At 43.9% G+C, this 26,828-nt stretch overlaps 7 protein-coding genes and 1 long non-coding RNA gene across 18 annotated transcripts; all 8 read right to left on the minus strand.

Moving 5' to 3' along the window:
* Positions 1-1,181: 1,181 nt before the first annotated feature.
* LOC128093736 (uncharacterized) lies at positions 1,182-8,091 on the minus strand. 5 transcript variants are annotated; one of them, XR_008212714.1, is made up of 9 exons: positions 7,112-7,291; positions 6,886-7,057; positions 6,455-6,823; positions 6,212-6,389; positions 5,242-6,151; positions 5,017-5,185; positions 4,425-4,718; positions 4,042-4,365; positions 1,182-3,653 (listed from the first exon to the last, which is right to left on the minus strand). XR_008212714.1 is itself a non-coding variant. In XM_052711453.1 (8 exons), the coding sequence occupies exons 5-8, from the start codon at positions 5,458-5,460 to the stop codon at positions 4,262-4,264; spliced, it is 786 nt and encodes a 261-aa protein (XP_052567413.1). In that variant the 5' UTR covers positions 5,461-6,151; positions 6,212-6,389; positions 6,455-6,823; positions 6,886-7,057; positions 7,112-7,291; the 3' UTR covers positions 1,182-4,261. The 5 variants fall into 5 exon arrangements, 1 of the variants encoding a protein (XP_052567413.1); XR_008212712.1 differs by having other exon boundaries at positions 1,182-2,078; positions 2,233-4,365; XR_008212713.1 differs by having other exon boundaries at positions 1,182-1,581; positions 1,735-4,365.
* LOC128093739 (uncharacterized) lies at positions 7,963-10,656 on the minus strand. Of its 4 annotated transcripts, none has more exons than XM_052711458.1 (8): positions 10,458-10,656; positions 10,102-10,355; positions 9,863-10,034; positions 9,328-9,799; positions 9,099-9,267; positions 8,564-9,038; positions 8,333-8,507; positions 7,963-8,275 (listed from the first exon to the last, which is right to left on the minus strand). In XM_052711458.1, the coding sequence occupies exons 6-8, from the start codon at positions 8,837-8,839 to the stop codon at positions 8,100-8,102; spliced, it is 627 nt and encodes a 208-aa protein (XP_052567418.1). In that variant the 5' UTR covers positions 8,840-9,038; positions 9,099-9,267; positions 9,328-9,799; positions 9,863-10,034; positions 10,102-10,355; positions 10,458-10,656; the 3' UTR covers positions 7,963-8,099. The 4 variants fall into 4 exon arrangements, with proteins under 4 accessions (XP_052567418.1, XP_052567419.1, XP_052567420.1 ...); XM_052711459.1 differs by having other exon boundaries at positions 9,328-9,557; positions 9,682-9,799; positions 10,102-10,656; XM_052711460.1 differs by having other exon boundaries at positions 9,099-9,263; positions 10,102-10,656.
* Positions 10,657-12,053: 1,397 nt separating this feature from the next.
* On the minus strand, positions 12,054-13,122 carry LOC128093738 (uncharacterized). The gene is made up of 3 exons (XM_052711456.1): positions 12,755-13,122; positions 12,520-12,697; positions 12,054-12,460 (listed from the first exon to the last, which is right to left on the minus strand). Exons 1-3 carry the CDS (start codon positions 13,007-13,009, stop codon positions 12,252-12,254), a joined length of 642 nt encoding a protein of 213 aa, XP_052567416.1. The 5' UTR covers positions 13,010-13,122; the 3' UTR covers positions 12,054-12,251.
* Positions 13,117-13,742, minus strand: LOC128093745 (uncharacterized). The gene is made up of 3 exons (XM_052711467.1): positions 13,608-13,742; positions 13,376-13,544; positions 13,117-13,311 (listed from the first exon to the last, which is right to left on the minus strand). Exons 1-3 carry the CDS (start codon positions 13,674-13,676, stop codon positions 13,160-13,162), a joined length of 390 nt encoding a protein of 129 aa, XP_052567427.1. The 5' UTR covers positions 13,677-13,742; the 3' UTR covers positions 13,117-13,159.
* A 1,164-nt stretch (positions 13,743-14,906) lies between these two features.
* On the minus strand, positions 14,907-15,435 carry LOC128093747 (uncharacterized). Its single transcript, XM_052711469.1, has 2 exons — positions 15,036-15,435; positions 14,907-14,970 (listed from the first exon to the last, which is right to left on the minus strand). Exons 1-2 carry the CDS (start codon positions 15,327-15,329, stop codon positions 14,917-14,919), a joined length of 348 nt encoding a protein of 115 aa, XP_052567429.1. The 5' UTR covers positions 15,330-15,435; the 3' UTR covers positions 14,907-14,916.
* Positions 15,436-15,841: 406 nt separating this feature from the next.
* On the minus strand, positions 15,842-18,723 carry LOC128093756 (uncharacterized). 4 transcript variants are annotated; one of them, XR_008212718.1, is made up of 7 exons: positions 18,472-18,723; positions 18,220-18,413; positions 17,593-18,128; positions 17,048-17,535; positions 16,606-16,980; positions 16,142-16,541; positions 15,842-16,044 (listed from the first exon to the last, which is right to left on the minus strand). It is a non-coding gene; the product is annotated as an uncharacterized LOC128093756 (long non-coding RNA). The 4 variants fall into 4 exon arrangements; XR_008212717.1 differs by having other exon boundaries at positions 17,593-17,722; positions 17,784-18,413; XR_008212719.1 differs by having other exon boundaries at positions 17,048-17,189; positions 17,275-17,535; positions 17,593-18,413.
* Positions 18,724-19,156: 433 nt separating this feature from the next.
* On the minus strand, positions 19,157-25,972 carry LOC120418381 (uncharacterized). The gene is made up of 12 exons (XM_039580755.2): positions 24,935-25,972; positions 23,420-24,874; positions 22,695-22,990; positions 22,352-22,457; positions 21,722-21,952; positions 21,375-21,552; positions 21,128-21,318; positions 20,893-21,025; positions 20,370-20,836; positions 19,931-20,314; positions 19,434-19,867; positions 19,157-19,373 (listed from the first exon to the last, which is right to left on the minus strand). Exons 2-9 carry the CDS (start codon positions 23,598-23,600, stop codon positions 20,641-20,643), a joined length of 1,512 nt encoding a protein of 503 aa, XP_039436689.1. The 5' UTR covers positions 23,601-24,874; positions 24,935-25,972; the 3' UTR covers positions 19,157-19,373; positions 19,434-19,867; positions 19,931-20,314; positions 20,370-20,640.
* On the minus strand, positions 25,613-26,713 carry LOC128093759 (FLYWCH-type zinc finger-containing protein 1-like). The gene is made up of 4 exons (XM_052711485.1): positions 26,698-26,713; positions 26,493-26,639; positions 25,985-26,266; positions 25,613-25,854 (listed from the first exon to the last, which is right to left on the minus strand). Exons 1-4 carry the CDS (start codon positions 26,711-26,713, stop codon positions 25,613-25,615), a joined length of 687 nt encoding a protein of 228 aa, XP_052567445.1.
* Between the last annotated feature and the right edge of the window lie 115 nt (positions 26,714-26,828).

The following is a 26,828-nucleotide window of genomic DNA, read 5'->3' on the forward strand; positions in this document are numbered from 1 at the left end:
TAGAAAAACGTAACGCACCGCGTAAAAAGAGGTTTCACTGTAATATTAATCTGGTACTTCAAAAATAAATTTTGGTTTGACCGCCTTATTTTTTTTGCAAAGTAGATTTTTTTTAAATGCTCAAACTATACGGACTCGCACTTTCGATTGCAGCCATCTTTATTTTCAAACTGGAAATCGATACGAAAAGATTAGAATCGTCCAAAAAACTTAAAATCTAGTACTACATCAGTGAATAGATGAAGTTTAACATTACAGTATTTTTTTCACAAACGAGTTCTGCAACGTCTCCGCTGGTTCGTTTTTGATGTCGGCGACAGGGTTGTCTGTTGTTTGCCCTTTCGCTTCGCTACGAACGGTGGGTGGTTGTGCGGACGGAGTCCAATCTTGAGCTGATTGTGACCACGGGTGGTGACGCGCCCCAGGCAACCCTTTGTTTTTTTGTGGCACCTCCAGTTTGTGGTGCCGTTGGTGTTGGTTTGAGCTTTCAGGTATTGGTAGTCTCGAAACAGCAGACTTATATTCCCGATCTGGTTCTCGACCATTTGCAGCTGCACGGTGTACCAGACTGAGGGTTGCATTGTTTCGTGTGGTTGCAAGACTAGAAGTGGGAAATAAACGAAAGGTTGAAATAGATTAAATCTAGTACTGCAACATTTAATATTTTCAAATAATTGATTTAAACTGAATAAAAAGCAAAAATGTTTGTTTACTTTAGCAATTTCTTTCAACCGTCTACGAATCACAGGGCTCTTGTTTTACAATTTTAATGTCAAAGCCTTCCACAGAGTTTTGTTGGACATTGCTAAACTCTGGCAATGGAGCCAATGCCATGTTGGCTTTTTCCATCGAAAAAGTAGGAGGATGGTTGTGCATGTGAATACCAAGTTTGAGATGATTAAGACCACGGGTGGCAACGCGTGCCCGGCAGCCTTTAGCTTTCTTGGGACACTTCCAGTAAGAAGTTCCATTCTTGTTTTTCTCCGATATAATGTACTGGTAACCTTGGATCAGAAGACTCGGATTCCCCAGCCGATTCTCGACCATTTGCAGCTCTACGGTGTACCATATTGACGGTTTCATTGACTCGTGCAGTTGCAAGACTGAAATGGGAAAACAGATTCACGTTAGTAATTATATAAAGCTTATTCTAGTACTACTAATAAATTATCTTTGAAGAATTCATTGAAATGTTTTATTCTGAATGTCATTTTATAGCTTACAAATCACAGGGCTCAAGCTTAACAATATCTTCAATTTTTACAGGATTATGTTGGACTTCGCCGAAATTCTGGATCACTGGCAACGGAACCAATTGTTTGACGCCCGAACAAACAGGAGGATGGTTGTGATAATCGAGACCAATTTTGAGTTGATTATGACCACGTATGGCAACGCGTGCTCGGCAGCCTAGGGTTCTTTTGGGACACCTCCAGTAAGAAGTCCCGTTCGATGTATCCACAGCTTTGACGTACTTGTAGCCTTGAAAAAGAAGACTGAAATTTCCCCTTAGGTTTTCGACCATTTGAATCTCCACGGTGTACCATTTCTTAGGTACCATTGGCTGATCTGGTTGCAAGACTGAAAATGGAAGAAAAGGTACACGTTAGTAATGTAAAACCAGCAATCTAGTACTACTAAAATAGAACCATTCAAAAATTTATTAAATTCAAAATGTCAGTTAACAACTAAAATATCATTTATTTACTAATCACAGGGCTCAACCTTGACTACGTCTTCGACTTCAACAGATTTAGGTTGAACATTGCAAAATTCTGGCAACGGAACGAAGGGTTTATTTCTATTTGCTTTCAAAACAACTGGCGGATGGTTGTGCTGATGGATTCCCATTTTGAGTTGATTGCGTCCGCATGTTGTAACGCGTGCCATGCAACCCCTGGACCTCCTGGAACATCTCCAAGTCGTAGTCTGACTGCAGCTCTTTTGTTCTTTTCTGCGAACTTCGCCGTACCAGTTGTCTCTGAACAGGAGATTTATATAGCCTCGCTGATTCTCGACCAGTTGCAGTTCCACGGTGTACCATACCTTTGGTTCCATTGGCTCGTAAAGTTGAAAAGCTGGAATGAGAAAAAATTACGCGTTAGTATTGAAACAAACCTAATCTAGTACTACAGCAGAGGATAATTGTCAATGTTTATGGTAAAATATTATATTAAAATTTTCATTGAAGGTAACAAATGCAGTACTAGATTTTACAGTTTATTTAGCTACTTGCAGATCACAGTGTTAATTTAACTCAAGCTTTAAAACGTCTTTAATATCGAAAGGTTCGCGTTCAATATCTCTGGACGCTGGCAGTCCAAATTTTCCGCTCTCTTCCGCCGAAACAGGACCATGAATGTGTGGATGAATTCCAATTCTGAGCTGATTGTTTCCACGAGTGTTAACCCGCGCCAAACATCCTCTGTTCTTTTTGGAACATCTCCACATGGTGGTTTTATTTTTGTTTATCCTGTCCACGGAGTATTTGTAGTCTTGAAACAACAGATTCATACTTCCCCGCTGATTTTCGACCATTAGCAGTTCCACAATGTACCATACGGTTGGTATCATGGGTTCGTTCGGTTGCAAAACTGAAAAGAAAAAAATAAAAGTTTTAGTTGAACCCAATCTAGTACCACCGATTTTTATTGTTTGTAAATTACTGTAGAAAAAAAACGTGATTTATTGTATGTTGATGTAGTACTAGAATTCAACACTTTATTGAATGACTTGAAAATCACAGTTATGTTTTCACTCCAATTTCACCACGTCTGTAATATCGACAGCGTCGTGTTGAATATCGCTTGGATGTGCCAATCGAATCAACGGTCTTGCGCCTTTTCCCTTTTTAACTCCAGGGCGATGGTTGTGTGGTTTGAGTCCAAGCTTCAGCTGATTATGGCCCCGGGTGGTCAGCCGCGCCAGACAACCCTTGTCTCTTCTAGAACATCTCCAGGTTGTGGTTTCGTTGGTGGTTCTACGATTGAACTTTGGGATTGCGTTTTTGCTCTCCTTAACTTCGCTGAACTTGTAGTCCTCAAACAGCAGGTTTAGATTCCCTCGTCGATTCTCGACCATCTGCAGTTCCACCGTGTACCACGTCGAGGGCTGCATTGCACCGTGCCACACTGAAATGGGAAAAGACAAGCGTTAGTTTGAAGGATAAGCTAGTACTTCAATTGAAATTCAGCATAAACAATACTCTTTATATAAGTGCAGTACTAGATTACATAATTTTATTGAATAATTTGCAGATCACAGTATTTTGTTTCACTCGAGCTTTACCACGTCTTTGATATCGACAGGTTGGTGTTCGAAATGTTCTGGCAATCGAATCAAAGGTTTGATGTCACGTCCCCTTCCAACAGCAGGGAGATGGTTGTGCGGTGTGGGTCCGATTTTGAGTTGATTGTGGCCACGGGTGGTAATCCGCGCCGAACAATTCTTGTCTCTTCTGGAACAGCGCCACGTGGTTTTTTGGTCGCTGTCGTTTATTATCTTTCTTGGTTTGATCGCATTTGTTCTTACTTTAACCTCGCTGAATTTGTAGTCTTGAAAGAGGAGATTCAGGTTGCCCCGCCGGCTCTCGACCAATTGCAGATCCACGGTGTACCATATAGATGGTTGCATTGCCCCGTACGTTTGCAGCACTGAAACAGGAAAGAATATAAATTAGTATTATAATAAAGTCGATCTAGTACTACACAAATTTGTATGTTTTAATGTGTTAACTTAATGAAATGATTTATTTTGTTGCAGTACTAGATTATGATTTATTTTTTTCTTGCTCTTATTTGAATAAGCCTAATTATCGACAGGTTCTTGCTTGATATCTACAAATGCTGGCAATTGAATTAAAGGTTTCCTGCTGGATCTCTTTGAGGGAATAGGAAGATGGTTGTGTGGATGAAGCCCAAGCTTGAGTTGATTGTGGGCACGCGTGGTGAGCCGCGCCAAACAACCCTTGTCCTTTCTGGAACATCTCCAGATAGTCGTTGAGTTGTTGTTCTTGGCAAGTTTAGCTTTGCTCTTCCAAACCTCGTTATACTTGTAGTCTCTAAACAGAAGATTCAGGCTTCCCCGCCGATTTTCAACCATTTGAAGTTCCACGGTGTACCATACCGACGGTTCCACTGTATCGTGTGGTTGTAAAACTGAAAGAATAGAGAGGGAATGAATTTTAATTGAATTCTGAACCTTTCCAATCTAGTACTGCAAAGAAAAATCAAAGGGAAGTTGAACGCTTTTTATAATTATTTTATTTTGTTCCATCTCCAAGCGATTTAAACGATCTCAAGCACAAATGTCCCGAATTTTGTGCGCTAAGAACTCGATGAACGTCCGGATGATGGTTGTGTTCGACTGAAAAAAAAAGAATTATAAAAAAAGCTTTTTTCACCCAAAAACCTTCCACTCCATACCGTTGCCATTCGAGATGTACAGATAGTCGCCGACGCTCTTAACCCGTCCGCGGCACTTTTCCGACCGATTGTGGATGCACTCCCAGTAGAGAATCTGCTTGTTCGGGCCCGACCGGCGCATGTTGGAGCGATAGATAAAGTTTTCGTGCACCAGGTGCACCCCTCCCTTGCGGCTGGTTAGGAAGCTGTACTTAAGCTCGCCCTGGTCGCCGGAAGGTTCGTACCGCTGCTGCTGCTCATTTTCCACCTTCGGTTTGTGCAGGACAATCCTTCTGGATGTGATTTTGAACAGATCTGCAAGGGAAAAAATGAGGTTTTAGTAAAACGAAGCATGATAAGATTTTTTTTAAACAAAAGAAAAATCTTAGTTTGCTTTTCGTGATGTATTTCGGTCAATCTAGTACTACAATCGACTTATTTAAGCGATCTTCGCTGTCTAAACTTTTGCATACGTCGTCGAGCTGTTAACTTTTTGATAATAAGCTTTATTTTCTCTTCTAGAGTATCCATCGTCAGTCCTTGTTGACCCCAAGCCTCTGTTAAATAAATGATATTAGTAAAACTGTGTAGATGTCCCGGACCCAACACTTACCAATCATACAGTCGGTAAAAATAGAATAATTTCTCATTGGCATCTTTTGGTCGCCGACATTGTTTGCGCCAGAAAAGTTGTAATTTATCAGGGCATCGTCGGTGAAAAGGTACGAAAAGAAGTTCGACACATCCACCGAAGGTGGTTTCCGCGATGCGAGATATTCGACCTGTTAAAAATTTAAAATTGCATTCAAAATCGTAGTACTAGAACAACCTTACTTACATACTGCTCGCGAATAGCAAAATCTGCTCGTACCACCTCCTCGAGCCGCTCGATGTCGTCCATCGAGGTCAGCGGGAACACGAAACCGTTCACCTTGACCGGTTTCGAACTGGCCACGGATGACCCGGCGACGATGGCCGCGTTCAGTACATGTTTCGAAATCTGAAGTTTGTGTTTTTCCGCTTTCATACGAATGTTACTCTGCACTCGGTTCCGCATTTTGGCTATTTGTTTAGCTGAAATTTAACGGGGAAAATATAAGTTCAGTTAATTGAAGTACTAGAATGATCAGTTTTTAAATTCAAAAAAATCGTACGAGATGAAATATTAAGTTTTATTAAGATTCACGTCCACAGCCCAACCCCGGTCGGTTCTTTTTTTGCCCAGTTCTGCAGTCTTCGCAACACGTGCCGGATTCCCTTGGGACCGTTTGATCGGCGTCCCGACCACGCCACGCTTCCAGCATGCAGTTGTTGAAGTTCTGGTACTCCTTCATCGATTTGCTGCGCAGTTAGTCTCGCGCAGTTAGTCTCGCTGAATGGTCCAACAGTAGCCGAAAGTGAAAGTATTCAATCTGCAGTTTAATATTACAGTCTGGTCTCCAAGTGTAGTACTAGAATATAAACTCACATACCCCTTACGAACTTAAATAAAATTAATTAAAATATTAAATTTTAATAAAATATTAAACAGGATGTTTTAAATCAAAAATGTACTCAAAAGAAAGCATTTTATAATAATATATTCTATATTTCCACTCAAGTTTCCATCAAACTTTTCACCACAACTCCGGTGCCACTTTTATTGGCGCGAAAATTGCGAACGTTGTGCTTCACGTGAATCCGCTTAACCGCGTTCTTCATGCTGGACGCTATCTCGGCCTCGGTCAGTCCGTGGTCGCTCCAAGCCTCTGTGAAAGCAGTAACACAAATGAAGTACTAGAATGCAAACGTGTAAAATTTGAGCCTACCAAGCATACAGGGTCCGAAAATCATGTAATTTTTCATCGATTCACGCTGGTTCAGCGGGTCCTGCTTGTTGGACGCGGACCAACTGAAGTGGCGATAGATGGCCTCGTCCAGGCAGATCTTGTAGAAGATGTCGTGGATGTGCTGGCGGGCGGATTTTATGCGCCGCAAGTAGTTGATCTGTAATCGGGTGGTGGCAAGTTAGTGAGATTTTTGTGAGTATATTTTTTTTTTCTTCATCTTACATATTTGCGCTTGATTTTGGGATCACTGCGAACTTCTTTCTCCAGTCGAATTACCGTGTCGGAATCGATAAGTGGAAATTTGAATCCTTTGGTTGAACTCGATTTCCTGCCTGTGAAAAAGAAAATTAAAGTTATTAATATAATATCAATACTAATCAAACTAGCATCCACATAAGTAAACACTTTATTTTTCTAAAGCTTTTTATTCAACATGTCTATCCTCCACCAATGTCACTTTTTCAATATTATAGACACTGCGATGTTTCTCTTTGTGGCGACGAATTCGTATTCGATTGTTCATTGTTTTGATGATTTTTGTCAGCGCCTGAGCAATTTGTTCCTGTGTAACTCCATACCTATTCCATGCTTCTGTAATAAAACAAAAATAAACTTACTCAGCAACCAGAACATACAAAGTTTAAATCTAGTACCTTGCAAACAGCCCACAAAAATGGTGTAATCCTTCATCGCGCGCTTCTTCAAGTTTGGAATGTTGCACCTTCCGTTGAAGTTGTAGTTCAGCAGTGCCTCGTCGTAGAAGATTTTCTTCAACACACTCTCAATGTCATCGTTTGGTTGCCTAATTTTCTTCAGGAAATCCACCTGAAAAAATGTGCTTTATGCAGTACTAGAATGGGATAAACATTGACAGCTTACGTATTCCGACCGAATTAGTCGATCAGTGGCCACGTCAGCCTCTAGCCGTTCAATGTCTGCCTCGGTTCGCAGTGGAAACTCAAATCCCGGAACACCAGGAGCTTCTTCCTTGGTTCTAGTACTTCCTGGAAATGAAAAGCATAAAATGAATCAGTTTTTTCATCACTCACTCAGTTTTTCTAAAATCCAAAAATCTTTAGTTTTCTTTTTCTCACAGAATTTTATTAAACGTTCTCGTCTTCAAGAAATACCAGCTCGGAATTGTTTGCTGCTCGCTTTCGCTCCTTGTGTCGGCGAAAGCGTTTGCGATTGTTTAGCAACTTGATTACTTTTTTCAAAGCAGCGCTGATCTGCTCCTGCGTTACGCCCTGGTCAGCCCAGGCCTCTGCAATTTAAACACTCAGTTACTTGCAATTCTAGTACTTCACCCGTAGCTCGAAAAACAAACCTAGAAAACAGCTCACAAATATGGCATAGTCCTTCATTGGACGCTTCCTCACGTTCGGCACGTTGCACATCCCGTTGTAGTTGTAGTTGCCCAGCGCTTCGTCGTAGAATATCTTCTTGAGCACGTCGTCGACCTCGTCGGACGGTTGCTTCAGCTGCATCAGGAAGTTTACCTGTTCAGGAATGGAACAATTGTAGTACTAGAATGGCACAAAAATTGCCTACTCACGTATTGCAATCGAACGACCCGCCTTGAGGTCACTGCCTCCTCCAACCGTTCGATGTCGGCTTCGGTCGTCAGCGGAAACTCGAACCCGGTGACGCCTGATTCTTGATGGATTTCGATCGATGATACTACTCCCGGTGGCGGCATGTACTTCTGGCGGTTGTTTTGCTTCATCTTCTCCAGTGCATACGCGTACAGTCGAGATTTCGGCGAGTTCACTGAAATTATAGAACAAAAATGTCATTCTAGTACTACAATCGCGTTTTTTTGTTGTTGAAAATAATGAATAGTTTTTCAAGTGACAACTCATTTTTATTAAACGCTCTGATATTCTTCATAATCTTCATCGAGCATCTCGAATTCTAGTACTTCATTTGTCGCAGCCTTGCTTCTGTAGCCTCGCGTTCGCAGCTTGTGATTCAGTCGGGAGATTATCTTTGTCAACTTTGCCTTCAGGGTCTCCTGGTCGATTCCTTCGTCGCTCCAGGCCTCTGAAAATCAAGTTTTTAATCAGTTAAAATAATAAACAACAAAAATGAGATTCTTACCCAGCATACACTCGGAAAATATCCAATAGTCTCGCATGGCGCGCTTCTTTTTGGACCGATTCGTCATACCGAAGTAGTTGTAGCTGAGCAGCGCTTCGTCGCTGAACAGGTCGGAGAAAATGTTGGCAATGTCCAGCCGGGGACATTGCGCCTTGCAGTCGCGCAAGAGTTGGATCTAAAAGTTTTAGTTTTATCAAAATTTGTGACATTTGAAACTTTAGGTAGACCTACATATTGCTCGCGAATTTTCTCATTTGCGCGAACGGTAGCTTCCAGCAGCTCAACCTCTTGGTCGTTGGCGAGTGGAAAAAAGAATCCATCGACGGTTGCGGAAAACGTCAGCTTTTCGGCCTGTGAGGTAGGCCGTTTGGATTTGACCCTTGTCCTGTGGCGAGCTCCTGCTTGCATCATCATTTTAGAGCTGACTTTGAACATTTCGACGCTAGCTGAAATAGGGAACAACAATATTAGCTTCTGATTGAGATTAAAATTAGAAGACAAAATCATGAAGAAAAGAAACAAAAACAACTGCAGTACTAGAATGAGGTATTCTTTTATTCTGAGCTTTCCACTTCTTCTGCGGCACTTTGGGCCTTCGACCGTTCCCTGCTAGTTCGGACGACCACTTTGTGGGTCGTTTTGCGGACGTATTCCTGGAGTAGCCTATCCATCTTTATTTGTGACACTCCGACGTCCTGCCAAGCCTCTGTAAATTGAATTTTAATGTTTTAAAATTATTTAATTTAGTAAGACTTTTTTTGCTTACCTTGTAAACAATCGTAGAAGACCATATAGTTTTTCAGTCCAATCTTCTTGAACTTTGAGTGCTGACGGTCAACCAAGCTGTATTGGCTGATGGTTTCGTCCGAAAAAAGTACCGGGAAGGTTACACTTACAGGATTGAAGCTATTCTTGTGGCTTCTTAAAAACGCTATCTGAAATAAAGAGGAGTAAAAATTAGTATGATTGTAGTACTAGAACAAAACACAACTTACATACTGTTTCCTAACGATCGGATCTTCCCTCACGGAAATTTCGAGCTGATCAACCTCGTTCACGCTGTCCAGCGGGAATGTGAAGCCACGAACGCCAACAAAGTCTACCTTTTGGAAACCCCTTCGCAGGGCTTCCAGTTTTGCGCGAAGCTGGGCCAATTTGCGACCTGCATTCCTTTCATGTCGCAGTAAAGCAATGCGATGCTGAAGGTCCAAGATTTCTTCCGGAACTGAAAGAAAGACAAGCAGAAATTGTGTTAGTCTGTTGATACCGGAACAAGTTGAAAACTTCTAGAAAGAAAATAGTTTCGTTAAAAAATAGTCAATCTTTATTCAACTTAAATTTCTAGTTACATTGAGTTTTTCTGCCTTTTACGGAATCGTGCCCCTCGTTTGCGATTGTTAACTATTGTGATCGCTTTGCAAATGCCGATTCGGAGATTTTCACACGAATCGAATGCACCCCACGCCTCTGAAAAAATAAAACAGTAAAATTAATTATACTGAAAAGGTCAAACCTAAACACCAAACCCACCGTTGATGCACTCCACAAAAATGCGATACTGCTTCATGGCTTTTTTCTTATCTCCGGAAAAGTTGCACCTTCCACTGTAGTTGTAGTTTTGCAACGCCTTGTCATGAAACAGCTTCAATAGTGCCACCGTTGGATTCGACACGAGGGCAATCTGTTTGCGAAGCAAGTCAATCTGAAATCAACCCCCAGACAACTGTAGTACTAGAGTGACTCCACAAAACCTCGATTCAAAAACCTACATATTGCTGCCTCACGATCGAGCTGTGCCGGACGACCTCCTCCAGCTGTTCCAGCTTTTGCTCCGACGTAATCGGGAACCGAAACCCGTCCACCGCATCGATAAGGCCAACTTCGGCGATTTCAACCTCCTCCTCGTCACCGTCATCGCCGTCGTCCTCAACCTGAACGATCAGCTGCGGCTTGCTGTCGTCGACGGGTTCGATCGTGAAGCGATGCGTCTTGGAACCACGCTTTTGCTTGATTATGAAGATTTCTGGAATTGACAAAAAGATTATTAAGTCTAGAATTGAAAAACTATGAAGTTTGAACAAAGAAAAAAGTAAATAAAATTTGAGTAAAAGTTTTATTCTAGTACATCATTTCGAATGTTTATTCTGCACTCCGAGTAATTTTCCGAGAGAACTTGCGACTAAATTGTTTGTCCAATTGAGCTAGCTCCAACTTCAGCTTTGTCATATCTTTCGCTGGTGATAAATTTTCTAAAACGAAAAGATTTTTCGTTAGAATTTTTGTTTTAAAAACACTAAAAATAAGTAATAGAGCAAAAAAAAACATGAACAATTGAAAACTACTTTTTATTCAAACTGATCATTTTTTCCTCTCCCGACGCTCCTTCAGCAGCATCATCTGAATCAGATTGGACCGCTTGCGCCGATTCCTGCCCGTCTCACGACGTCGTTCGTCCAACTCGCTCACTACCTGCCGCAGACAGTCACCCAGAGTCGCCTTCGTTAGGCCGTGCTTGCGCCAGGCGTCTGTGAATGGTCAAATAATTTCAAAATGAAGTACTAGATTGGGAGCGGTAATTTGCATTTACCTAGCATACAACCGGTGAAAATGTCGTAGTTTTGCATGTCCTTCTTGCTTTGACCATTTTCCGCGGCGGCCATCGAGTAGTTGTACAACGAGAGGTCGGAGAAGATCTTGCTGAAGCAGGTTTTGACGAGCTCGTGAGGTTGTTTCGCCGATGTCAAGTATTTGACCTAGAAATTTGCGGTGATTAAAACTATCAAAATATAAAGTAATAAGCTTACATATTCTTGCCGCACCAGTTGATTCTGCCGAACAGTTCGCTCCAAACGTTCAACGTCTTCCTCGCAAAACAGAGGAAAACTAAATCCGGTCACTTTAACTTCTGCGAGTCGCTTCACTTCTTCGGTAGATCCCAGCAAATCGGCAATCAGCTGTTTGTTATCTGAAAAAAATATGACAATTAGTTTATAACCTTTATTTTGACTTAAACTTAAAGCAATAAACAAAAAGAAAATTTTAAACTCGGGCTTTTATTCATTATCAACGTTGTGTTTATCGACAAACTGTTGGATGCGCTTTCGCTGGTTGTAATTGTTCGAACGGCGCCTTCCGGCGATCTTGTTGAGAACCTTGATCAGCAGAACCGAAAGTGTGTCGTAGGATGTCACTCCGTGGCGCGTCCACCCTTCTGCAAAAGCACAAACACCAATGAGTTCAACTTCCAATCTAGTACTTCACCCGCCACTCACCAATCATGCACGTGGTGAAAATTTCCATCGTCTTCATCGGTTTGCGGGGAAATTTCGCATTTTTGCACCCGTGCCAGGCGTACGTGGCCATGCACTCGTCGGTGAAGAACTTGGAGAACGCCTCGACCACGTCCATGTGGCGGGGCTTCCGTTCGGCCAGCAGCGCCACGTACTGCTCGCGGATGCCTTCGTTCGTGCGGACGGATTCCTCGAGGCGCTCCACCTCCTCGCCGGTGAGCAGCGGGAAGGTAAAGCCCTCGACGGCCACCTTCCGGCGCGGTTGTACCGGCCGCTGGAACGGGCGCAGGTACTGCAGCAGCTCCTGCTTCTTCTTGTCGGGTTTGGGCGGAGCTGGGAATACAAATTGAGGTGTTAGAAAATTTAGTTTTTTGTTAAAAAGTTAGATTTTTGGTTAACTGTATCTGGTAGGATAAAGAAAAGCAGCATGATTGTCAAGAATTAATCTTTAATTAACCCAAAAAAAAAGTAATTTAGAGCAGCTTAGGACTTTTCATCAGATTGCAACGAATCCTCTCTGCGGCAAACACGGCAAAGTCGGCCTGGCCAACCTAGTAGCCGTGGTTTTTTTGACGCGATGAAAAAGTCGGCCAGACCGACTTCGTTCAGTTTGCCGTCAAGACAGTTCTTCACATCACTATCTCTTCGCTTGTCTCTACTTCTTCGACTTGTTGTGGCGTTCCGTCATCATTTAGCAGCGCAGCACTTTCTTCATTCAGCCGATTTTTCTTCCTGATGGCCTGGTTCTTGGTGTAGCGCCGGCGGCTGATGGCGTACACGGCCTTTTTCAGCTGCTCGACGAGCATTTCCTGGTCGATTCCGTGGCTTTGCCAGGCCTCTGTGGAAGAATTCAGAGATTACATTCTAGTACCTCAGTGCAGCGCACCAGCAACGTACCGATCATGCAGCTGTTGAAGATTTCGTACTTTTGCATGGGTCTTTTCGGGGTTCGCGGGTAGGACACCTTCTCCAGGCCATGCCAGTTGTAGTTTGTCATACACTGGTCGGTGAAGAACTTGCTGAACGTTTGCTGCACGCTCTGGCGTACCGGTTTTATGAAAGCCAGGTAGTCGATCTGTGAAGGAGTTTTTCATAGAAAAAAAATCCTTATTCTGAGTCTGAACATACTCACATACTGGTTCCGAATTTGCGGATTCGTGATCACGGTCGACTCCAGCCGCTCGAGGTCGTCCTCGTTGTTGATCGGGAACATGAAGCCGCGCACGCGAGGCTTCGACGTTGGTGTCGCTGCCGTAAACTGCCGGAACTCGTCGTCCAGCGTTTTGAGCTCGCGACGCAGGGCACGGATTTTCGCCAGACTCTCCTCCTCGGGAGCCTCGTTGCGAACCTTCAGCGTGAGCCGTTGCAGCTCCTTCTTCATGTTCATCAGCCGAACGGGGACCACAGCTGGAAGAAAAGGGGGAGATTGTATTAGTACAAATCGATCCAATTCTTCTGGTTTTTTTGTGGGTCGTAAAAACGACACAAAAACAGTTTGGTTAATTTCTACAGGGTCACTTTATTGGAAATGTATGTGCTATTGAGTTGCTTGATCCTTCGTAGACAACTTTTGGATCGATTTCTTCGCTCTGAACGTTCGTTGACGCATCCGGTTACGGCTTTGCTTGATCGCGATGGCCAACTGGTTGCACAGTTCGTTCATCTCCAGACCTTCGCTGTCGAATGCCTCTGCAATGATTTAGAGAAGCGTTAAAAATTCTATTATTATTTTTCATAAGTAGTTCAATAATACCTAAGATACACGAAGAAAATATGAAGTATCCCTTCATGGAGACCTTTGACTTGCCGGAAGCATGAGAACCGTGTAGATTGTACGAGATGAGCGCTTCATCGGCGAATACCATCGGTAGGAACTGCACCAGCGTCATGTTTCTCGGCTTCTTGTGGTGCAGGAACTCAACCTGCAAGGAGAGATCATCATTTTTAAGCTGTTCCCAAAATCACAAAGCTCTCTCTCAACTCACGTATTGATCCCGGATGTAAGGATTCTCCCGTACAGCCTCCTCCAACCGCTCAATCTCGGACTTTTCCATCAGCGGGAAGGTGAACCCGTCCACGTGGCAGTTGGTCGTGTTCAACGACGCGTTGGCCGAGCTCGGCGAACTCGGCGGTCTTGTGGGCAGGGCACTCTTCAGCGTGTCCAAATCGCGCTGCAACGTTTCGATACGTGGCCGCACAGGGTCTTTGCCGAGCAGCTCAAACTCGCCGGACACCTTCTGGAGGTAGAAAATACGCTTCTGCAGCTTCAGGATCTTGTTAACTGTGGGAGGAAAAGAAACTTGTTAGTTGAAAATTTAAACTTTACAAACTATTACTATTATTGAAATCAAGATTTTATTTTTGCATCATCCGTTTATTTCGTTGTCTTTTGGTTCCTTTCGCTAGTCGCATTTTTAGCAGCATCTTTCTGTAGCATGATGTTCAAATCCTCAATCGGAAAGTCAATCAACGTTCCAATGGTGCCCTTGGATCGTGGTTCATGATTGTGGCTAGAGTTCAGGACCACGATCGTGCCATCCCGGTTCAGCCTGATTCGTCCTTTGCACTTGATGGTGTTCTTCCGGTCGCACACCCATTTGCTCGACCTGTCCGCGGTGTAAGAACGATTGTAAAAGTTCCCCTCGTAGTACAGCTTCAGTGAGTTTCGATTTCCGATCTTGAAGAGCGCTTTGCCTAGAATTGAAACAAGAAAAACGTTAGTATTCTAGTACTACACTTTAGCAACAAGACAATCACAAAGCAGACAATGATTCTGTAAATGTATTCTTTTTATTGAAATTCACTCAGTTGCACACATGATGTTTCTCGTCGAAGCACTTCTCGCACGTCCACTGCATTCCCGGGCAGGCGGAACAGTACGTGATCACCTTGTCCAGCCGCTTCTTGTAGGCCGGATCCTGGATCGTACGGATGCAGTTGACGCAGAAGCCCCTGACTCGGGCCCGCTTCAGCAGCATCAGCGTGTGCCCGTTGGACAGCTGCTTCACGATAAACTCGGCCGCCACCTTGACCGTTTTGTCGTGCACGCTCACGGTAGCCGGATCGGGATCGATGACGTACGTCGGATCGGCGAACGTTTCTTCCGAGACCGGTTTCGGAGCGGGCAATGGCGGGGCCACCTTTGGCTTACGCTTCAGTTTGACCTTGGTCAGGATCAGCTTATGCACTTCCAGCCGTCGCACTGTAGGGGTCACTGTTGAAAGAGAAATCTGTTAGCAGACATTCTAGTACTTCATTTAAACAGTAGGAAAATGAAACAACAATTAAATTTATTTATTCTCGTTTTATTTTCGACGGTTTTCGAACTTCCTGTTCACTATTTGATTCCTGCAAAACAGTAAAAAAATATGTTAAAAAACTGAAGTACTAGATCACACAACCGCAAACCGTACCTGCCAAATGGGAAGTGCCGCGGGGAAAACGCTGCCGCGCGCGTTCGGTTCATGACTGTGCCGCGCGTTGATCACGTACAGGTCCTTGTTCTGCGTTTTAAGCGTCGCCTTGCACTTGTGCTTGCGGTAGCCGGTGCACCGCCAATACACCACATTTCCCGAGCCGTGGGCACTTGTCTTCGAGAAGCCGTACCGCTCAAATACCAAATTTCCGCGACTGTTGTAGCAGTACGGTTCGGTGGACTTTTCCAGCTTGGCACGCCTGTAGTTTCGCTGCGGTGAGACGATTCGCATGACGGCAACTGAAACAAGTGCAGTACCAGATTAGTTAAAAATCATGGAAAATCCTGAATAATAAAATAATCCACGAATGCTGAACAACTTAATAAATAAATAAATATTTATTCTGCCAAGTCAAATTCAACCACATCAAACTGGGCGAGGATCGCCTGCGATTTCGCCCGCTTCCGAGCTTGCATGAGCTGTTTGAGGGCGCCCTTTTTCCGCCGTTCCCGAACCAGTTCGTGATTGTGCTCAAACTCTACAGTTTCGATCCGCTCGTTGCAGGTGCGCACTCGCGAGCGACATCCTAGCGATTTAAACTGAACGCAGCGCCAGTACTCTTTTCCCCCCTTGCAGCTGTGCCGTGTGTACGGAAAACCTTCGAACAGAAGCTGCAACGAGCCCTTCGTACTGCGGCAGTACTCTATCGGTCCGAAATCGTACGCTGCAAGAACACGAAAGACTTTTATTAGAAAAGAATTCACCGATTGTAGTACTAGAACAGTCAAAAATAAACAGTTAAATCAGGTGAGTTTAAACGTTTTATTGTATTTCTTTCTTCACTGTTCGGGCACGAGGTTTCTGTCGGTTTTCCGCCTTGCGATGCTCGAGCAGCTTCCGCAGGGCACCCGGGCCGCGGCGATCCATTTGCAGCGGATGGTTGTGCACGCTTTCGATGACGCGCAGCTGGGAGATGCTTTTGTCGGAACGAGCGCGTGCCTTGCAGCTGAAATAGGAGAATGGAGAAGCGCGCTGTAGTACTAGATTGTGTTGAGAAGTGGCATTTTTTTTATAAAAACTAGTGAAGTACTAGATCCCCTTACCCGAGTGGTTTGTAATGGACGCAACGGTACTCGATGCTGCTGCCTTTTAATCGTTCCCGTGTAAACCGATAGCCATCGATGGAGAGTTGCAGGCCACCACGAGCGCTCATAACGTACTGCACTTTGTGATCCGTGCTATGGAATTCTGTTGATGAAAAAATATGCAAAGAATTAAAATTTCTTCAAGAATTGTATGAAACTGCATTTCTATATGAAAGTAATATTTTTTTATAAAATAATAGTTTATTCTCTTGCAAATTGCTGAACTCTCAGATAACTAGCACGTTTTAGCGCTCCACGAACTCTCCGCTGAGTTATAATTTCATGGTTGTGCTCGGATCGTACAATTTCATATTCCGGAATCTCATTGACAGACCGCTCGATGATTCTTGCTTTGCATCTGGATCAGAAAAAAGAAATTGGTTGAGAGAAAAATCAGAAATGAGCAGTGATTATAAACATACTTGAGCGGTTTCGCCTGGCAGCACCGCCAGCTTGTTGAACCACGACGCACCTTTTCCACCTCGAAGCTGTGTCCCTCGAAACATATCTGCTGCCTCCCACGTCGGCTAACCGAGTACGTCACTGTTAAACGGAAAATGCTTTAGTTAGTTGTTACTCGTTAAATTTAATTTAAAAACAAGCAAACAAAACCAAACACGAATTGAAAGGCGCAGATTTTGACTAGCTATTGCTGAGGTACTAGAAGTAGCGCGTATATTTATTTAGAGGAACTTTTCTTTCTACGCTCACAAACAAGCGGATGATTGTGCGAGTATTTGATAACGATTTTCTTTTGGCCACTACGGTCGCGGACGGCGTTGGCGCGTGCCTTGCAGCTGGAAAAAATAAGAAGAAAAAAACAAGTTGAATAAATGAAGTACTAGAATGTATCAGAAATCTCACCTAAGCGTGCGATGCTGCGAGCATCTCCATGAGGTAACACTGTTGCGTACTTTATCCCTGGTAAAGGTGAATCCATCCAGCAGTAGAAGGGGCGTTCCACGACTGCTAATCGTGTACTGCACCTGCGGTTCGTTTCCATTTTCTGATGTACGTGAGGCGTGCGAAAATATACACAATTGGAAGAAGGGGTTAGTCAAAGCAACGGCGCTGCAAAACTGAAACCATACCAAAAGAAAACGTGAAAATAAAGATAATCTAGTACTACAATCAGACTATGGGTGTATTTTGCAAATCTTGTTTATTGTCAAAGTTATTGAACGCCAGAAAGTCGCATTCTCCGCTCTTCGAGCTCCTTCTTGCGCTGCTCAACTAGCGCTTTGATCGATTCGCTTTTTCGTCGTTCCGTAATTATCTTGTGATTGTGGAATCCTTGAATGTGAAGCAGTTTACGGGTTTTATCCCGAGCGGTTCTCGCGCGAACATTGCATCTGGAAGTTAATTAAGCATTATTCTAGTACTACAATTATAACAATAAGTTAACCCACTCGAGTGTCTTTGATTGAGCACAAATCCACTGGATGGAATCGCTTTCGGTGCTTTCCTTCGTGAAAACGTGTCCGTCAAGGGACAGTTGAAGTCCTTGGTTGCTCATTACGAAGAACGATTTTGGAAGATCTGAAATAATGCCAAAAGTATTAGAATTATGGGCCTCCAAAATCATTTCATCTTTTCTAACATCAAAGAAACAACAGATCTTTATAAAAATAAAATTTGTATTTTTGTCAGCACGTTGCCTTCCGGCTGATCCGCTCCAGTCTTCTCTCCTCCATGAGGATCTTTCGCTGGCCTAGCTTTCGCCGCTCCGTTACGATTTCGTGATTGTGCTCTCCCCGGACGGTCACCCTGCTGGCGTCCTGGTAGCTTGTGGCGCCCGCCTTGCAGCCCAACGGCCTCGCCTGGCAGCACTCCCAGATGGTGTAGTTTGTTCGCAGCACCTTCCGCGTGAAGCTGAACCCATCGATGAACAGCTTGCGCGACTTTCCACAAATCATAAACTTGATGTCTCGATCCGTTGGGTCACCTGAAAGAACAAATTGTCTGTCAATAAAAAAAAATCACTGACAAAAGATAAAATTCAAAAGAAAAACAAATAACTTTAAACTATTCGCAACTTTATTCATAGACTTCGGTGTAGGAATGCTTCCGTCGCTTCTGACACTGCGCTCTTTCCCGTTCTCGCTCCTCCAGAAGCTTCTTCCGGTCGCCAGCTTTGCGCCGTTCCTTGATTATCTGGTGATTGTGTTCACCACGCATCGCGAATGAACCCTCCTTCGATCCTCGATAGGTTGTTATCCGCGCTGTGCAGCTGCAATTGGACGGAGCTGTAGTACTAGATTGAAGCCACAAAAATTAAGCAAACTTACTTGAGTGGCTTCGCTTGACAGCATGCCCAAAATATCATGTTCTTTCGAACGTTTAGCTTGGTGAAGGGGAATCCGTTCAGCACCAGCTGAACTGTACCGCGAGCCGTCACCATGTATGAAATGTCAACCGAATCATCTGAAAAAGTGGATCACATTTCAGTTGTAGTACTAGAACACTGACTAACACGAAAATAACTATCAAATGTAAATAATATTTAAGCTTTTATTTGAAACAAAAACAAAATTGTAGTACTAGATTTATTGTTTGCGATTTCTCTCCTTCAAACAAATTTCCATCATTTTGGCCCTCACTCCCGCCTTTCTCCGTCCGGTGATGATTTTGTGATTGTGAAATCCTCGCAGTGATATTTGCCTTCCGACGTGGTACGTTGTAGCTCGGGCGGTGCAGCTTTATGCAATGGTAAGACTCTATTGTAGTACTAGAATACATTTTAAAATGCTCCAAGCTTACTTGAGAACCCTGAATTGATTGCACGACCAAAAGGTGGCGTTAGCGCGAGCTTTCACACGAGTGAACAGAAATCCGTCCACTGAAAGTTGCGTTGTTCCACGGCTGGTCACGACGTAGGAAATCTGGAGGGAGTCTGGAAGCATAGATATAATTTGTTACATATGGCAATCAGTGAGAACACTGAAGAACATTAAAGGAATGACAAAATTGAAGTACTAGAATGCATCTGTAGGCATTTATTTTACATTAATTTTGGTAGTCTTTTTTCCTAGCTTGCCTTGCCATCAGACTTTTGTTAGCATTGGTAAGTCTGACCCGTTCACCCCACGGTCGTCGTTCCGTTAGCACGAGATGGTTGTGGGTTCCTCGTAGCGCAATCCTCACGGGTCCCGGTTGCTCAACCCGCGAGGTTGTGGCACGAACTGGACAGCTGGGAAAGAAATAATAAATCAGTATTGAAGTACTAGAATGCTGCGAATTTTTAACTTACTACGTCACCCGCGACTGATTGCATGCCCAAAACTGGGATTCTTCCGTCAGCTTGTTTTTGTTGAACAGATAGCCGTCCACACAGAGCTGCAGCTGTCCACGGTTCGTCCTCACGAACTGCACTTCATAGTCACCTGGCATGAAATAAACTGCAATTAGAATACCTAAATCAAGAATGTAGTCTAAAGTTCAATTATTTAAAAATCAATAAAAGAAACGAAAGATTTTGATGTTCGCATTCACAGCATTTTTTTTCTTCGAAACAATTGTCAACGCTATTTTAGCAAACCCCGTTCCCGCTTGCACATGTTGACCAGCCTTGCCCGGACACCGGCCTTCCGGCGCTCGGCGATGACCGGATGGTTGTGACAGCCGCGGAACGTCAGCTTCTGGCCCTGAGATCCTCGCTGGTACGTTGTTGCCCGGGCGGCGCAGCTGAAAAGGGGTAAATTTAACAAGTGAGGTACTAGAATGATCGTTTTTCCTTAAACTCCTCACTTTAACACTTTCGACTGGTTGCAGGCCCAAAACTGCGAATCGCCACGTTTTTTGTCCCTGGTGTACAGGTAGCCGTTCACGCAAAGTTGCATCTTGCCACGCTTCGTCAGTACGTAGGTAATTTCGTTGGCATCTAGAACGGTCGAAATTTTTAGCATGATAAAATAATGTTTAAGTAAGTCATTTTGTAAACAATTAAAAAAACATTATTTAAAAAATTCAGTCTTTTATTAAATTATTATTGTGTGCTTTAACTGGACGATTTATTTGACCATTCTAGTACGACGAACGTTTCGCCAGGTAATGATGCCGTGGGAGTGATCTTCCCGCATTGAAACAAGCCTGCCCTGCGAAAATCGGCAAGTAGTGGCACGTGCTTTGCAACTGCAAAATAAACCTTTGTCATGCAATGAAGTACTAGATTTTCGAAATTGCTCACCCGTGCGCTCGCCGCTGAGTACACACCCAAATTATGATGCGACTGCGAACTTGCGACCGAGTAAAAGTATGACCGTTGATTTTCAGCTGCGTTGTTCCTCGCTGACTTGTAATGTAGCTGACGCCCTCTGAAAAATTAAAAATTGTTTAGTTTTGGATTAATGTGTCAAACCTATTTACACATGTAGTACTAGATTCCGAAGAAAAAAAAAAACAATCGATTTTTGTTGATCTTTATATCGCGATAACGAAACAAAATTCATAAAATTTCACTATTGTAGTCGCTTCCGTGGACGACCTCCCTTCCGCCGGGGCTCGGACTGTTCGGGTCCGTAGAGACGTGCATGCTCCTTGATCACCTTGCACTCTCCTCGCTGGCGTCGATTGTTGACCACAACGTGGTTGTGCGTGCCCCGTACGGAGATTATCTCTCCGTTCGTCCGTTCACTGGTGGCACGCACTTTGCAGCTGAAAATAGATTATTTTTTATAATTTATGGTTTCTTTTATTGATTCTAGACTTACTTCAAAATCCACGCCTGATTGCAAATCCATCGAATCGTTTTCGGTCGCACTTTTTCCCGCGAAAACGGAAATCCATCGATCATCAGTTGCACTTTGCCTCGATTGCTCAGAACGGCATGTACTTCGCGCAAATCTGTAATAAATCGTAAAGTTATTCAGTGTTCTTCCGAAAATCTAGTACTACAGTCAAATGCATAAGTCTCTTTCACATTTTAAAAGCTTTATTCGACGTCACTTTGTACATAAAACTGCTCTTCAGGCTGATCTCCAGCAGGCCGTTGGCCGCGTTCCGCCTGACGAATCGCCAGCAGCTCCTTGAGCTCGCCATTTTTGCGCCGTTCTCGGATAAGGTCGTGATTGTGCTGGCCGCTGATCGATATAAGTTTCCCACCATTCTGACGCTCCGTCGTGGCACGTGCCATGCAGCTGAAAGTGGTTCGATTAGTATTTTTGATTTGAAACCACCACATGCATTGACTTACTTCAGAGGCTTGAACTGTACGCAGCGCCATCGAATGGTACGATCGCGAACCCGTTGCCGACTGTAACAGTGGCCATCGATCATCAGCTGGGGAGTTCCTTTTCGACTAATAACGTAGCAGGTGTCCACATCATCAGCATTTTGAGATTCATCACACTTTTGCGTCTCTAGTGGTATATCTGAAATTTTAAAGATCGATTAGAACCTGTTCCGGTGAAGTACTAGAATCTAACAAATTTATCAGAGATCAAATCGCATTTCAACTTTTTTTTTTATTTATTTATCAAAATCACAGCACATTGTTCAGCATCTGTTCCGCTTGCTGCTGCTTAAGCTTGCGCAACGCACCCGCCTTGCGTCGTTCCATTTGCGGCGGGTGGTTGTGTTCGTTGTTGAAGTAGTAGACCGCACCCCGAACCGCGTTGTTTGTGGTGGCACGTGCCTTGCAACAGAGCGCCTTGGTTTGGAGGCACTCCCACCTGATCGTGGACTTGCAGATCTTCTGCCTCGTGAAGCGATATCGGTCGATCTCCAGCTGCAAAGTCCCCTTCCGGCTCGTGATGTAGGTGACCTCGGGTTCTGTAAGATAAGATTTGAAAAATTACTTTTTGTTTGATTTTAATCGCTATTTTAAAAAATGAAGTACTAGATCGGGACAAGTTACACTAAAACTATTTTATTTTTCGTTCACATTTAATGTGTCATATTCAGGCAGAAGATATTCAGTCTCGTATTTTTCATCCTGTTTGATTTTTGTAGATTTCTTCTTAACCTGCTCTTTTCTCTGTTCCAAAATTTTTCGCAGAGTACCGCGCTTCCTCCTCTCCAGAATATCGTGATTGTGGTGAGGCCACACAACCTCCACCTCGCCCGTCGATCGTCGCTGACGATGTCTAGCAGCACAGCTGGAAAACAGAAAAAGCTGTTCTAGTACTGCACTATTCAATAACTTTAAGCTTGTAACTTACCGAAGCGCACGAAACTGGGTGCATCTCCAGTAAATGGTATCGTCTTTGACGATGTGTCGGGTGAAGGTATATCCGTTGATCATCAGCTGGGCCGATCCTTTCACGCTCATCACGTACTGAACCGAACCGGAAGTTTTAACTGAAAAAAAGTAAGTAAGTTGAAAACGCCTACCAAGTCTGGTTTTTCAGCTACAGAGCATTCACTAAACAAAAATTCATCTCTGGAAGCACTTTATTGGAAGATTCCGGGTACAAAAAAGCAGGCACTCTCATTTCAAGGTATTTTTGGCCAACATTTTCGCTTCAATTCTGGCCGGATCGTCATGCGAGTGGGCGTCTGTCAGCACATAAACCTGCTTCTCGAAGGCCACCACCTGGGCGGGACAGCAGTGGGACGAGTGCCATGCGCACCGGAACATGCGGTAGTTTTTCCGGCCAAAGTGGTGCTCGTAGTGGTGATTCCCGTGCGACAGACCAACGCAACCCTTGGTCGTGGGAACGATGATCATCGGGTGGGGACTTCCGTCAGCGACAATACGTTCGAGATCTAGGGCGGTTCGGCGTTTGGCAGGACGCTTGGCGCGGGCTCTTTTGGGTTTCGGGGGTGGCGAGAAGGTTTCGGCGATTGCGGAGACCGCTTTGGATTTATCTGGAAGCAAATAAGATTGAGTGGAAGTAAAATCTAGAACTACAAAAAATAAAGCGATAAAACTCGTCAAAAACTAAAGAAAGTCACGAAAAATTTGAGTGCGGTACTAGAATGGTATGTATAAGATTTATTTGTAATTGTTCATTACATTCTAGTACCGTAAACTGGGGTGACTTTGATAGACCGGGGTGACTTTGATAGGTTTTTCAAATGCCTGTCAAATTATTATCTAAACATTTTGAGAATTTTGAGTATGTAAGCATTAAGGGATAGCTTATTATCGAACATATATGCAAAAATGAGACTGTTACATTGGATGTATCAAAATTAGCGGCCAAATCAAATTTCTATCAATGTCACCCCGGGCTATCAAAGTCACCCCAGTTTACGGTACTACAAATCAAAAGTACCACATAAAAATAAACTTACCGACATCCTTGGAAATTTTCTTTATCGGGGCGTAACATTTGACGTTCGATACTCCCGGCACAATGGGATTGGGGAGTTCAAAATCTTCAGGGTTGTTTCGGTAATCATCAATTACACGAGGCTTAGCTAGAAGAAGATAAAAATGCATATTAGTTTTAAAGCTGCACGTTGAATCGCACATTCTAGTACTACAAAAAAGTGAAACGTGTAAACAATGTCGAATGAATTATTTTATTGCATACAATGAGAAAAGGCACTCTCCGAAACGCTCATCTTAACGCTTGTGATTGTGCGACTCGTCCACGGGATAAACTCGTGATTTGTAGAGCAGAATCCGACCTTGGCAGCGATTCAATTCGTTCATATCGCAACGATAGAATCGCACGCCACTTTTAGCGTAGTGGAAACCGTAAAAATTGTCCTGGTAGTGCACCTTCATTTCGCCCAGCCGACGAGGTACTAGAACGACGGGTTCGGAGGGACCTTCCAGGATTTCCTCGATTACCGGCGTTTGCGGCTTGAGCACGATGGTACCACGTTTCCGGAACCTTTTTCGTTTGAAGTACACTGAAAAGAGAGAAGCGGAAAATGTGTTAGTTGAATGGTAATTATTAGAAAGTTTTGACAAATTGAACATTCACACACATTCACGTAAGTTAAAAAAAATGCAACAATTTATTATGCTTTCATATAAAACACGTTGTTATCGTTTGCGGATTGCACCAGCATCCTGTTCGTCATCTTGGGCAAATGGTTGTGCGTGGCGTTGCCCAGCATGATGCGGAACAGGCCGTTTGCCTTCCGTGTAGTACTAGCACGGGCCGTGCACTTGACGTGGTTCGTCACGACCCGGCAGGCCCAGTACGTGGTGTCACCGACGGTGTTGTTCTTGGAGAAGGTATAGTTTTCAAACACCAGCAGATGTTTGCCGCGCTGCGATTGGAACAGTACCAGCGGTTGATCGTCCAGGACGAACGGTTTGGGCTTTTGGCGGAATCTTCTTCTGGGTGGTGGCGGTGGGGAAGGGGTCAACGGGGGAACCGGCGAGGACGTTGCCGATAAGGAATACTTTATCAGGGGGTGAAGATCTGAAAGGTGAGAAAGGTTGAAATTATGGCATGGTTGAACGAAAAAGTCTAAATTTTAAAGAAGACATTTCTCTTAATGCAGTACTAGAATTCATTTAAAGTCTTTTTTGCTATCTCTATTTTGAACATTTCTCAGTTGGAAGAGTCAAAGTCAAACGTGTACAGCTCTTCCAGCGCCACTTTGACCTTGGGCGTTCGTTTCCGGGGCTTTCCCGGGGGACGGCGCGGCGCGGGCTCATGGATGTGTACCGGATTGGTTATCAGTATCCGGTACAGGCCGTTGCTCTTCAGCGTCGTCATGGCACGCGCGTTGCAAGGCCTCGTGTGGACCCGGGTTCGGCACACCCAGTAGGTGGTGTCAGCGGATCTAGAATGAAGGTAGATAAATTAACTTCTAGTTTAGTAATGCAATTTTGTGAATTCTTACTTGTTATTTTTCGCGTAACAGTACCCGTTGATGCGTAATAGCTGCGTTCCCCTCTGACCCGATACGAAGTCCAAATGCTGATCGTCCAACGAAATGGCCGTCTTTTTCACCTTCAAAGGCTCATACTCGGCGTACGAATGGGTAAAATACTCTTCATAATCTGCAATTAGAGTGAAATCGTGTTAGTTGCGGATTAAAGTATACTTACAAAAAACTTTTCAATCATCTTTGCAACACAATAATCAATTTTGTATCAAGTATTTTATTATTTTAAACAATCATCTGTCACTAGACCCTTTTGTACAATTTTCTGCTGTAAGTGGGATCGGGCGTGTGATTGTGGTCCAGGTTGCGCGTGATGAACAGTTTGTCGTCCGAGTCGGTAATCAACCGCGCCTTGCAGCCCCGACTGCGCTGCTTCGAACAGATCCAGTACTTGCGGTTCTTGATATGTTTAGCGCACACGTACGAATAGTCCCCGTACACGATCTTGGGCGCGCCCCGCTGGCCGGTGATGTACGTTATCGAGGGCACCGACGACATGACGAACGAGTACTTTAAGTCGCCTAAAAAGAACACATTGGGTGAGCGATAGTTTAATAATCTTACTGTAGTACTAGATTGAAGTTCTAAAAAAATCACGATAATAACATTCTAACTCAATTTATTTCGAAACATTCAAGTGTATTGTTCATAGTCCGGCATGTGGCAATGGCCGGGAGTGGTAATCGAAACCTTGTTATCGTCCTTATTAGTTACTACTTTGGCTTTGCAGCCGAGCGTCCGTAGCTTCGAGCAGCGCCAGTAGGTCGTCTTAAAGTTGCCCTTATTTCTAATAAACGAGTAACCGTCCACAATCAGCTTCGGAGTTCCACGCTGTCCGCTAACGAAAATCAGCTCCTTATACTTCCTTGTAGAACCTGAAAAAATAATTAAAATGCAATTGTCAGTACCGATTAAATTGACTAGTTGTACTAATCTAGTACTACACCAAAAATTCAAATAAAACAAAACACCTTCATGAAAAAAACACTATCATTTATTTCTAACTAAACTGCTCCTCCGGCCCCACCGGCGGATGATTGTGCTGCTGGTTCTTCAGAATCATGCCACCGGTGTCGTCGATGGTGATGATCCGGGCCCGGCACTTGAGCGAGCGGCTCTTCGCGCACAGCCAGTACGTTTTGTTCAGGTTGCTGTTGTTGCGGGTGAAGCAGTACCCGGCCAGCATTAGCGCCGGCCGACCCTTGCGCCCCATCACGATCCGCGGCCGGAACTGACACCGGGACCAGCTCTGCTTCAACTGCTCGGCCAGCAGCCGCAAGTGAAAGTCTAGAAAAGTGGGAACATGTTAGTTGGAAAATATTTTTTAAACGACAACTATGTCACACGAAACATAAAAACGATTTTTTTTAATTCCAAAGTTTAGTTTATTTGTCCAAAAATCATTTTCCAGTATCCGCCGGATGATTGTGCGATTGCTGGTTGACGGTAATATTGCCCGTTCTTTGGTAGGTGATTGCCCGACTGCGACACTTGAGCTTTCGAGCCTTTGTACAGATCCAGTACGTTTTCAAGGCATTCCCATTGTTGCGCAGATACGGATAGCCGTCGAGTAGCAATTTTGGCTTTCCCTTGTTGCTGGCCACGAAGAGAATCTCGTTTCCCTCAAATGGTACGTGCTCTTCTTTGATGAATAGCTTTCCTGTGGGAAAAAATATTATTTGTTAGTGAGAATAGCTAATGAAGATGTAATCTAGTACTACAGTAAAAAATCATCTCAACGGTAAACGCAGCGCATTCGACCTGCCCACTTTATTATTGCATTCTTATTTTGGCTGCTTTCAAATTTATTACGATATATTCTAGTACTACACCCATTTATCACTATTTC

The sequence above is a fragment of the Culex pipiens genome, unplaced genomic scaffold, assembly GCF_016801865.2.
Source record: "Culex pipiens pallens isolate TS unplaced genomic scaffold, TS_CPP_V2 Cpp_Un0029, whole genome shotgun sequence".
In the NCBI taxonomy this organism is placed as follows: domain Eukaryota; kingdom Metazoa; phylum Arthropoda; class Insecta; order Diptera; family Culicidae; genus Culex; species Culex pipiens.